The sequence below is a fragment of the Anoplophora glabripennis genome, unplaced genomic scaffold (assembly GCF_000390285.2).
Source record: "Anoplophora glabripennis isolate ALB-LARVAE unplaced genomic scaffold, Agla_2.0 scaffold4, whole genome shotgun sequence".
Classification (NCBI taxonomy): Eukaryota; Metazoa; Arthropoda; class Insecta; order Coleoptera; family Cerambycidae; genus Anoplophora; species Anoplophora glabripennis.
Window position 1 is genome coordinate 1877344 of NW_019416568.1, and position 13410 is coordinate 1890753.

The window sequence follows — 13410 nt, forward strand, 5'->3', positions numbered from 1 at the left end:
CGCTCGGGGTAATTATTGTCCGCCTCCTTAAACTCTTAGAGCACACTTGGGACCGCTGCATTCCTACAAAAGATGCCGTTTGTGTCGCCGTCGTCTGGGGATTTTTCGAGAGGCTTGTTTACAAATCGTTACGGGTTCCAGTTAGGCCGGAGATGTATTCGTTGCTCTCGGATGGCCTGTATTTATTGATAATCACACACGCATATAAAAAAAATTATATGTTCCACGAATGAGACCTATTCCAAGCCATGTATTGGGACCCCAAGTGAACGAATCTGCACAGAAAAGAAAGTAAAGCATAATTATTCGGTTACTTCATTATAACACCATACAATTTTTGACTTTGGAGCTAATCACTGCTAGAATGGAAGATATAAATATCCGCTTGACTATTTCTGTAAGTTCACTTCACCCAATCCGGGTAATTACAAACTTTCCACTTGTTCTTACCCAAGTAGACAGTCGTCTTCCCATTCACCGTGTCCAGGAGACCAGTCTTTTTTAAAAGATAAATCGCTGTACGTCTCTCCTGGGAGATGCGGCCGGATCTGGCTTCAAAGGCCGCACCAGCCGAGGTTGAGTGACGTATATGCAAGGAGAATTTTAAAGTTGTGCACCGAGTCCGAATTAAAGAACGGTTTTCCGATAAACTATTTTTATATGGACTTAGCCGTGGTGATAAATTGCCCCTGCTGAATGTAATACAGTTTTTAGCTGTATAAAAGGCAGGTGAGTACCATTGTACGATTGTTTGCAGCGATTTAATGGATGTTGCATTAAATGTTTTTCATCTTTTACATCAAGCTGTTTTAAAAAATTCTCGTGCAGGGAATGTTATGTATTTTGAATTCAATTAATAAACGGACGATCCTACAAACTGACACTAGTCTTAGTATGACACTGGGGACACCACGGGTGTTATAGGATAATAATGCCCTGACGACCTCGGCTGATTATTATCCACATAACACCCTTGGAACATTCCTATATCTTGTAGCTTCTCTGAATCGATTAAAACGCCAGGTTTTAATTTTCAGTCCTATCAAACAAATTAGGTTAAACAGAGCTAAACATTCCACTAATAACTAAAAATTCATAACAAACTTTGTACCTAAAGTAAATACCGCACATTCAGAGGTGTAGTTTTTTGCGAACCAACCCCTTGAACTTTTCGTTTGAAACTCTCAAGACAAGAAAGTCCACCCACCCTTTCTCTCCAGCGTAGTTTCTCGATAAAACACCAACCGCGCCCGCTGTTTTTCCCGCATTTTCCTGCACTTTCGGCCAGGTCATGGCAGATATTAATTATGGCCGGCCTTTTACGGCGATAATTAAACAAAGCCGAAGAAGTCGGCCAATAAGAACCGGCAAGAACTAATCCGGAACTACTCGGAAGTTTTTGTCCCGTCCAGATTAGGTCCGCAAGACAAATGGGGGATGAGGGGGTAATTTATTAGGGCTTCGTTAGTGTTTGGAGGTTTTGAAGCTTATATAATACGTAATCACTGCATCTGGACGATACAGTCGCTGTACAGATAAAAAAGTGCAACAAAATTTGCGATGCGTCATTTTATATAACAGTTATTTTTGTTTAAACCTTATTTCACTCATGCCAGTTTGTACAGAAACAGAAATTTTCAAGTATCTAGATGCTTTATTTGAGGCTGTGCAACATTTTGAAAATTCGAAAACTTTTTTTCAACATTTTTTTCAAAAAATTAATTTGCGAAAACTATCTGACCGATTTTAATGAAATTTAGTGTGTCGTTTTATTATACTCTTAATTTTTTTTACCAAAATTAGAATGTACTCAAAGCAATTAAAATATTTTTAAAAAATTATCCAAAAAACTTGATTAATTTGCCTTTTTTTCATCAATTATTGCTATTTTGCAACATCGGTAATAAATTTAAACATTCATTTTTAACTTTCAGTGTTTTGTGCAAAATTCAATTCTAAAACTTTTTTTTCTCTTCAATAATCTTCCAAAATGCATATGCAAATGCAAGATATAAGTAAAAAACTCAGATAAAATAAGTATTTTTTTAAATTTTTTAAACATTTTTGCAATTTTGAAAATGTTCCGGATCTCCTCCAGCATTGTATTTGAAGCTAAATTGTCTTATGACGAACATATTTGTTTAATAACCAATTCTGTTTTCCTTGTTTTGATTTTAATAGTCTTTATCTATACCAAATAATTTCCACAAAGTATGAAAATCGACTTGATATATTTTTTCACTCTATGAATAACACAAATAAATTGTTTGTTTAATTGAGACTTTGTCCTGTTGGATTTTTTAAATAAGTAAATAAATAAATATCTTTTTGTTTCCGAAATATCGAACTGGGGGCTTTAAACAGAACATCATGTACTTATTTATCTTGAAAATATGTATTATTTCATTTAATAGCACTTAACCGTAATTGTGAGAGATTTTGCGCTTAGGCCTAACATTTACCGAGATCAAATTGGCTGAAAAATTGCCCTACGTGTTTGAGGGAGAGCGCGGTGGTCGATGTTGACTGGCTGATCCTGGGGGGATCATCGAGACCGATGGGGGTAAACATTCGTTACTGCCATGCTAATGGTAATCTTCCGAACCTGATGGGACAACTAGCCATTTCACTGTGCGAACGTGATCTTATCGGGACGTTGTTAAACACTGGGAAACTGTTAACTCCGGGTTTACTATCCTTTGAGATAACAGCGGCGTGCCACGCTGCCAACCCCAGCAGAACTCGGGATTGAATTTGGGCCCAGTCAAATATTAAATATAAGAAATGTTTGACTTTGTTTATAGTTCAACTAAATTTGCTTGGAGAAAAAAAAAATTGTTACCTCGACTTTTATAAGTGGAAATGGTAAAAGGGCTTATAATAAACCTAAAAAAATAAATGCGGGAGCAGGGGTGGCGGAGGGTTGATTGGGGGGTTGAAAAGTTCTGAAAAATTGTGTCATTGGGATTTCTGGCGAAAGTTGACGTCAAACAAAAAAGTATCCGATACAAAAGTTGTAGATCATGCAAAAATCTACAGCTTTTGTAGAAGCCACTTTATAAGGTAACCTCAAAATTTCCGAGAAAAATGCGAAAAACAGTTTTTTTCTGATTATTCGTTTTTTATTTCTCATTTCCTCAAAAATAATTTAATTTTGACGAAACTTGGTGAAAGTATACCTTTTTGTGTCTTAAATAACCGTACATATTTTTAGTTAAAAAAATCAAGAAGTTTCCGAGATATTCATTTTTTCCGGTCCGAAACACTTTTTTTCAAAGAAAAATTTTACTTAAAAAATCATCGTACAGAGTTCTGCCGGCGATCATTTTTTCCGTTTTGACATACATTTTTTGGTGAAATAAAAAAATCTGTGATCACAGTTCAAAATTGCAAAAAATAAAAAATGACTTGCAACAATGAATTTTTCAGTAATTGTGGATTTGTTTAAATTAAAAATTTTTTTTAAAAACTGTCATTGTTTGACCCAAAACTTTATTTTTGTACAGTATTGTTATAAACATCTAAGTCGAATTAATAAAAAAAATCTATTGGAGGAAGTCATAACAATATAAAAGTCAATACAGCACAAAATATCCAACATTTTTTTTTAATCAATAATTTAAAAAGTTGTACCTAATAAAAAAAATAACACGAATTTATGAAATGTTTTATTAGTAGTCAATAGTAGTAAAAAAATTTGTTGGATATTTTCTGCGATATTGACTTTTATACTGTTATGACTTCATCCAATAGATATTTTCAAAGCGTTCAGAGCCGTACTCAGGAAAAATTTTAAATGATAGCTAAAACAAACTAAAAACTTTTTGCAACAATTGCAATAGTAATATCATCTAATTCAGAATTAAAAATGACTATTTGTTTTAACGTAAAAATAGTAGCGACGTATTTAAAAAAGTAACCTGAGGATGACCCCTCAAAGACGAAATGTTGGATTGCAAAAATGTTAACGCCATTGTATAAGGCGAAAAAAGTGGCACTGTATTGTATGTAATTCGTATTCAAATAAAGCCAGAAAAAAATTAAACAATTTTGCAAAATTTCGGGTTTTTCCGGAATTACCCGGAATTTTAAAACTAAACGGCATATTGTTAGGTAAAAAAATCAACATTTTTCTAATCTGAGCCTCCCGTATCTCTTACGTTCCCTAGATCCTAATGCTATCCCATCCATTTCTTGGACACACTGTATATGTATAAATTCACCAAAATTAAAAAAAATATATGTACATTAATCGATACAACGGAAAAAAAACTATTATTTATTTTATTTATGTTTATAGCAATACTGTACAAAAATAAAGTTTTGGCTCAAGCAATGAGAGTTTTTTTTTGTATTTTTTCCGTACTATTAAATGGTGTAATCAGTTTTTGAATTTTTTTTTAAATTTAAACAAATTATCAACAATTACTGAAAAATTCATTGTTACAAATCATTTTTTATTTTTTTTGCATTTTTGAGCATGTTTTTGAACTGCGTTTACAGATTTTTTTTATTTCACCAAAAAAATGAATATCTCGGAAATTTCTTGATTTTTTTTATCTAAAAAAAATTGTGGTTATTTAAGACACAGAAAGGTATACTTTCACCAAGTTTCGTCAAAATAAAATTATTTTTGCGGAAATGAGAAATAAAACGAAAAATCAGAAAAAAAACTGTTTTTCACATTTTTCTAGTAAATTTTGAGGTTATCTTAAAAAGTGACCTCTACAAAAGTTGTACATTTTTGCATGATCTACAACTTTTGTACTGGATACTTTTTTGTTAGACGTCAACTTTCGCCAGAAATAATAATGTTACAATTTTCCACAACTTTTCAACCCCCCAAATCAACCCTCCGCCAGGTAACAATTTTCTTTTTTTCCCTCTAAATGAGCTATTTCGATAGGTCTATTATTGCCGTTTCGAATTTGTTTGGCGTTGAATTAAAAGAGGAATTAAATAAATAATGGAAATTCAAGGTGAAACCCCATTTACCTGCCCTACTACGATTAAATACAATTTCCAACACTTCATCATTTATTAGACACGTCGAGTGTCGAAAAAACATCCCGTACAAATCGATACTAGGCCTTTGCCGACTCCCGTCCAAAAATGCCTCTCAGGGCGCCCCCACGACGTCGGCAAACTGCCTTGCGTCCGCCCGGTCTCGATCGGATACCTTCCCCCTGCTGAATAAATGGCACCTCATTAAGGCCCTTTTTTGTGTTTCAGCGTCCTGTGTGTCGCCCTTGGGGATGGAATCCGGCAGGATTAAGGATACCGCCATATCCGCGAGCTCCGCTTACGACTCGGGCAGCGTCGGACCCCACCACGGCAGGTGAGTGACTCTTTGTTTACCAGACAATGCTCCGGGACTGAAAAATGCCAGCTGGAATTCGTTACTGTTCCCGTTTAAATAAAAATCGTGTAAATAATAGACAAAGAATGGAACGGACTTTTATAGAGATCTAAATTGTCCAAATGATGCGACAATGAAATGAACAACTATCACGTCATTTGTACAAACACCAGAATAATGAAAAAACGATTGTTGATGCTACGAATTCAAAAGTGTAGCAATATTTCTAAAAAATTGAATAATCATGATGCTAAGGCACTATACACTATACCAAAGCAAATGTAATTCTTTTTTTTATCAAAAGTTTTGTACATCCCACTTCTGATTCGACCTATTGAGGTGTTGAACTGGAAAAGGTATGGAGAAAGGGGGGTTAAAGATATATGAGCAAGATACTATTGATTTTCTTCATACTAATTGATATTTGCATCTACACATATATTTTGCTTTAGCTTTTTAGTTTGATCCTTTTTGCTCGGGTACAACAGAGCGTCTACGTCAGATTATTTAAAATTAAACACCCGGTAGCACGGGATTTATTTCGACCTACATCCGCCTGTCGCTTTAATCATTCTACCCCGAAACAGATAAAATGATACAAAACAGTTTGAAATTAATTCCCCATTTTCCACAGCCATCAAACTGTAATTATTAACTGTTATCTGTATTTGGTCGCTACCTCGTTCCCTCTCTCTCTCTTCCCTTTCGAGTCCAGCACGCTGCTGCAGCCGATGGATGAAAAAGTTCAAAGCGTAAATCACCGCATTTTCATTGTGCTTGGTCGTGACGAATCGCGCCCCATCCACTTCTAATAGGGGTTTTTGTTTGTCTACACTTAATACCAGGAAGTTCTGAAGTATTCCGAGGTTAAAGGAGACACAGAGAGCGATTGCTGTCTAGTTGACTGTTTTTCCTTCCTTCCTCAGTATTATCAAACTATAGGAAGCTGTGTCTTAACCGTTCTTCAAAAGTGTAGCGATTATTTTAGAGAGTAAAACACTTTTTGTGGTCCAATATATTCTTGAACTCAAAGAAACAGTGTTTCACGTTCAGCAGACTAAAGGCGTTATTGATCGACATTTATACATTTGTATAAATCTCAGCCTCCGCCCACTCGCGTATACACCTCGTGTACAGTCCATCGTCAGCGGAATTTATACCCTAGGAAATTGAAAGGCGGTAACCACGTCGAAGGGGCCTTTCCAGCCGCTGACTTTCGAAACCACCGCTGATCCGGAAATGCTTTTAGCCGAATGTTATTCCGGCTGATCTCCATCACCGTTATGACATTCGGCGGATATATACCTGAGCGATACGCAGAATTCCAAACGATTTGAAACGGCTGACGCAAGGGTGCATGGCATTTTTTCGATGTCGGACTCCACGAAGTGTAACGTAGTGAAATATCGGTCCAATTTCTTTTTAATCTTTAAATCACAACACATTTTCTATCGTGTTGATCGTTTAGCGAAATCCCATTGATAATATTGAAGCTGTGAACTAAATTCGTACATATTCTTTAGAGTAAGAGTAATAAACAAGTCATCTAAAAATTTATGAATGTAGCTTCGAAGTTTACTGCCATTTTATGGACAGTATCATTCCTCAACTGGAAAAACTCATCTATCGAGGGTATATCCAAGAAACCTTGTACATATTTTCCACGTAAATCCTTATATATGATTCACTGATGATACCAGAGACCATAGGTAACAATACTTTTATTCACAAAGTTGAGACCAAGGATTATTCTGGAATGAAAGGATTCTTGGAAGTTTATAGCTGTTTCATTTGGTTTGCTAACCCTCTTTTAAGGAGCAGCTTATGTCCCTGAGGACCTCGCACGACCACCGACACAATAGGTCGAATTTTATGATCCTCTTCGACAGGATAACAAACTGCTGACAGTAAAGCATACACAAACGTGAAAATGTCGAACAAAACCACCTCTTTTTTTGTTAGAAATTCGCAGTTGTTGTATTTATTCTTTGTATAATAAAATACAGAGATGTCGAGTGTGTGGTTACACCACCTGTCGGCAATTTCAAAGCACTACCAGCTTCGATACTCACTCTTAAGTACCGGTTTCTTATAATTGCACAAATGCACAGTCCTGACTTCACTCATCTGAGCCAGTATCTCTTTAATTTAAATTTACTTGCTCAAGGTAAATAGCCTGTACTAAGTGGTTTTATCTGTACCTGAGGATCCTCTGTAAGACAACACGGAGCTTCGTACTAATCTGCTGCACTGCGACGACCCTTTAATCTCCTGTAGTGGGCCTTTCCAGTGCACCCCACTTTTTGTTATTTACAAATTCAGAAGTGCGATCAGAAGTGGGATAATGGGGATCGAAGCGACGCGGAGGAGACACAGTTATTCCCTGAAATATTCATAATACTCTCAGGACTTTTTAATTAGTTTTTAACTTTTAACGAACTCCTTTAAGTATTCATTAATTTAATCACCTTGTGCATATACCATTACTTTGAGAAGTTCTGGCGCCGAGCTTTTCCCGGTGTAATTAAAAGAGCGTTATTCGAAATTTTCTCCGACTGAAACAGTAGGTAAATAAATAGACGTTACATTAACAAGTACAGATAACAAATTAGTTTTTTTTTAGTTTGATGGCGCTCTACGAGTATAATAATTTTTATGTACAGACCTGCACAGACCAAGTTTTTAGCGACAAATCTGTAGAACTCTGCAATAGCAATTGGAAAGCTAATTAGAGCCGATGGGGATTTCTTCCTTCCAGTAATGAACCCGATCGACGTATCAAAACCAATTAGGAGGAACAAATATTTATAACGACGTTCGACACTGACAAATGGACTGTATTTGCATGGATCCCCATTACCCTCCCCGGAATCGAAGTAAAATAAAGATTAATGGAATCGTAAACAGCGATTTATTTTTTTGTGCTCCCAAAATGAGCTGCCAGCGAAACGGTTAATTTATAAAAACGCCTTTGTGTTTGGAATTTCAGCACTGTTTCGGTAATCAGGCAACATAATACTACCGGCTAGGAAGAATAATATGTCTTTGTCAGCGGGAACGAGAAATTAATAACGCTTAACGTTGTCTACTATTATTTTTCGGGCTGGTACAGCGGCACGCGAAAATGGCGAAACGTCGGGAGGGATGAACCGAACCCTGCTTCATTTTAATCAACCCCGAATGACGCTCCTCTCGCTTCAGAGCAACAATCGCTATACTCATATCACTGGCTAAACAACTGCATTTAAATATATTTCAATTAGACATAAATCAGGTCTGTTAACTGGCCGATTCTTACAAAGATGATGATTTAATGAATTAAAATCTACCAATGTACATTTATTTTGGAAAATTATCTCTTTAAAGAAACATCTCTAGACCCTGTATACGTTTTCTTCGTAAAAGTATGACAAAGCACCCCCTGAGTATCTCTAATAAATCGTTACTATATATCAGATTCTTTCGCCGCCTCTAGCACCAAAATTAATTACCGTCGAATGGCCACTATTAATAAATTTCACACTTCATTTAGTTCCTTGCGCTTTTCCAGCTGCTGGCTGGGAAACAGTTTTCTCTTGGCTCGAGGCACGGCCGCGAGCTAGATAGCTTCACATACATAAGATGAGTTTTTCGTGAAACAAACAAAAATGAGTACATTTGTATTGTAGATCATTAAAAATAAAAATTTGGCTACAATCTTTTCCTGACAGTCTTTAAGATTTATTTCTAAGTATTCGTTTCCTTCTTCCAGGTTGCGCAATGATAAGAACGGAGGCGCGTGGTGTCCCAGACAGATGGTGTCCCGAGACGCCAAAGAATACCTGGAGATAAACCTAGAGGACCTCTTCGTGATAACTGGGAGTCGGACGCAAGGCCGCTTTGGGAACGGTTTTGGACAGGAGTATGCCGAGGAGTATATGCTGGAGTACTGGAGGACAGGGTTCAGCAAGTGGGTGCGGTGGAAGAATAGATTAGGGAAAGAGGTGAGTGAAAAGCTAAAAGTACAGCACGTAACAATAAACGTTAGGACTGGTTTTTTGTTCAGAAGCTTAATCTCCTTGCAGTATTGTATTATCGTTTCCTTTACGTATAACAACTTTGATTTTATTATTATTTTAATTTACATTTCAGAAAATTCCTTGCTTGTTCTATATATACTTTCTTATGGTGATGTAACGAGACGTTTTATAAACACTGTTACATTTGTTTCTACATAATACTGTCTTGTTTCATTTACGAAATATGTATGTATCTGCAATATTTCAGTCAACATTGTAGTTCGTTAAGGCGAAGTTTGTAACACACAAGTTTATAAGCTTTCTAAATCAAAAAATACACATGCCCAGTAGAAATATGTACGGAATTTTTCTTTGAGCTTACTGAAGATGTTTTGTGTACCGCACAATACCTAAACCTTCCAAATATACCACCGAATGTTTACACACATGCATGATGTAACACACGCGGTCTATAAAAATTCTTATTTTAAGTCATTCTGAACGAATGTAATATTCCTTTGAGTGATCTACGATCACTAACAATTAAAACGTTGTTAAGGTTTAAATAATGAGTTCTAAACAAGTGTTAAAATTCAATTTACTTTAATGTCGTATCTGGTAACGTTTTATTGAATTATATTTAATTAAAATACACCACTGTTGTTAAATACATTGAATAACAATATTAAATACTTATTACAAGGTCGAATGATCTAAGTGAACGCTATTGGGTGTCTCAAAATTTACACAAGATTTGAATTCTGCGCCATTTGTGCTGTAAAGTGTTGCCAACGGAAAAAAGACAATGTGACAGCTAACAGTTCAGGGTTAATAAAAATTGAGCATGAAATAACAACGCTTCATTGTTGAGCAAAATTTTTAAAATATTGAAGGTTTGGCAGATATAGTTCGCAATTTTCGTAAGAAATATGGTCCGAATAGTGATTTAATTTCAACTACGAAGAGATTAATTGAAAAATTCAAGGAAACTGGATCAATTAGCGATCTTAAACATTCTGACCGTCCTTCAGCAAGTGGTGCAACAAAAAAAATATCGAAGCAATTCGTGAGAATGTTGCTGACAGTCCAGGAACATCAATTTGAGACCGTGGTTAAGACTTGGACATTTCAAGAAGCTCTCTACAGCGAATTCTAACGAAAGATTTGCATTTTCATGCTTACAAAGTCCAATTGACTCAAGAACTGAAGCCTACTGACCACACAAAGCGAAAATAGTTCGTTGGAATGGATTATGAAGCAGCAAGTGAATGTTAATGTTTGGAACAAAATTATCTTCAACAATCACGCTCATTTTTATCTTTGATGGCTTCGTTAGTCGACAAAATTGTCGCATTTGGGGTTCAAAAAATCCACAATCCATCATCGAACCATTCTTCTTCGAAAATACGGCTGGTCAGGCCATAACAGTTAATGGTGCTCGCAATTGCGACATGATAATCCAGTTTTTGTGCCTAAATTGCAAGATATAGATGTAAACGACACGTGGTTTCAATAAGACGGTGCCACATGCCATACAACCCGAGAAACAATTCAATTACTGCATAAGTTATTTCCTGGTCGTGTAATTTCCCGTTTTGATCAGAACTGACCGGCCAGATCACGCGATTCAACGCCGTTGGACTTGGTCATTGACCAAATGACCCTATACAGAAACCACCACTGCTTTTTACACTTTTTTTTTTCAACAATATAGTTAAAATAAACACCACGGCGGTTAATCGACTTATTTTATGCCAGAAGGCGCGCGGATGTCGCCCATCCGAGAGAACGCATCGGGAACGCGAGTCTGATTATCCAGGTTCTTAAAGCCGAAACCGAATTGGTATTCAAACGGACCCCGACAATTCTGGCAGACGTGACGAGTGTCAGATTTTGCCATTTACGCGGATTTCACGTGCCTGGGAAACGTAAATTCACACGGCGCGGCGACCGTATCCCAGCGCACGGATTTATCCGCGTTGAGTACGATCCGGCCTCGCCGCATAATGCGGCGGGAGGCCTGAAAAATGGGGGTGTACGGGGTGATAGTTCTCTAAGTGCTGTGGTGGATATACTTGGTTTCACGTCAAGTTTATTTTAAAAATAGAACGGCCACCGGGATTACCGGACCCAAGCCCTATGGACTTGATTATAAATCAAAGTTTTATCTAACTGGACTCCTCAGTTCAGTAAATTTACATCGTTACTGGAGACTATCCCAAATTCTCGAGAGAAGTATAGGTACACTGCAATTTTTACGCATTTTTTTATTGAAACATACACCCTGCTGTGTTTAAGTAGTACTAAAATTAAAGAAAGAATTATTTATTTGCGTTATTTTCAGTAACAGGCGTCGTCAGCGACTAGGCTGCATTTCAAAAGTGAGGCGAAACCCTCATTTCCGAGCCAAGGAATTTATACAGCAATCAAACGCCAGCCGCGACGAAATAAGCGAAAGTAACCGCCGACCGAGGGCGATAATACGGTCCTCCGACGCGCCAGCGCCCGTCAAGAGGCGTCTCAGCTGCGTCTCGACGGCGTGACGGGCCCGTACCCCCTCTAGTTCTCCTGGATTAGACGGCAGACAGATGTTTACACAATGAGGGACCGCCGAGGACAAAGCTGGGTTTCGAATTCATTGCGAATCGGGTATCCGTTCCCTTCCCCGTTCGCAAAAAAAGTTTTGAAATGCAGATTAGGGTTGAGTTAGATAAATGATTACGCGGGATTGTCAATCTCCCCTTTGGGGAAGGGGTCTGCGTGATCTTACATGCGTTAATATACTTAAAGCGCGCTTCTTGTAAAAGATTAGGGGGTATATGATAATAACTGAGGCCCGAGTTGTGGAAACAACCTTATTCCGAACCTTACAAAAAGCATCTAGAGTGACAAAACCACATTTGCTCGGCGAAACACAAAGCGATATTAAAAAGTCAATTTGGGCCGTCATTTGGGCCTCCGTTCGCCGGCGGCCGTTGCGCCGGTCGCATATTGCTGATAGTGACCCATATTGCGAGCGGACGATATCAGATGATGAATAGCATCCGCGTATTTAAAAATATTGCGGCGCTATATTTCCACGGGCGACAACAGATAACAATAAAGCGTAATAGAGGCCCTTTGTGCCGCCGTTTCGTGGTACTTAGTTAATTAAAACAAGCCGACGTCGGTTCCCGGCCACTTTTCTTTGTGTGCCGCGGAGAAAGGGGTAATTGGCCCGATTGTTGGCCGCGTTTGCTGAACAAACCGATATTAGGTGGCGGTAAATTGTTAATTTTCGTAAAAATACGACGACAAGGCGAGTGGGAAATAAAATTTCAAGCATTTACTACAAACAGATCTTAATTTTGCAGGAGAAACCTCAAACCACTTGATAATCTGATAATTTTTAATTTTTTTTTTATAATTTCATGTTTTTTAATCGTATTTTACATAGTTTTTTTTGAAGCACTGTTTAGTTTACCAATCTCAGTGTCAATCACCTGGTTTAGGTGAACTATAGTACAGTACATTATAATTTTTGAAAAAAACTAAATTGCAAATTGATAAATGTAATCTAATTGTTTAAAAATAAAAAAAATTGTGTTAACTTTAAAAATTTACTGTGGCTGACCGAATCAACCGATTTCAATTTTTCAAAAACCATTTCAAAGGTTGAGCGGTCTTTTCTATGTGAAAAAATTTTCAAGTATCTAGATGCTTCATTTGAGGCTGTTCAACATTTTGAAAATTCGAAAAAAATTTTTCCAAATTTTTTTCAAAAAATTATTTTGCGAAAACTATCCAACTGATTTTAATAAAATTTGGTGTGTTGTTTTATTATACTCTAAAGTTTCTTTTACCAAAATTAGAATGCTCTCAGAGCAATTAAAATATTTTAAAAAAATTATGAAAAAAAAAAACTTGATTATTTTGCCTTTTTTCATCAATTGTTGCTATTTTACAACATCGGTAATAAATTTAAACATCTTTAACTTACAGTATATTGTGCAAGATTCAATTCTAAAACTTTTTTCCTTTTCAATATTCTTCCAAAATGCATGGATTCTAAGA

At 36.7% G+C, this 13410-nt stretch overlaps 1 protein-coding gene across 1 annotated transcript in view; it reads left to right on the plus strand.

The window, feature by feature from the left end:
• The window catches only part of LOC108917493 (discoidin domain-containing receptor 2-like), a 59514-nt gene that overhangs the window by 13636 nt on the left and 32468 nt on the right, over nucleotides 1–13410 (plus strand). Inside the window, exons 2-3 of the mRNA XM_023454959.1 lie at nucleotides 5233–5338; nucleotides 9111–9342. Of these exons, the coding sequence (XP_023310727.1) occupies nucleotides 5233–5338; nucleotides 9111–9342 (338 nt within the window). The remainder of the gene's footprint in view (nucleotides 1–5232; nucleotides 5339–9110; nucleotides 9343–13410) is intronic.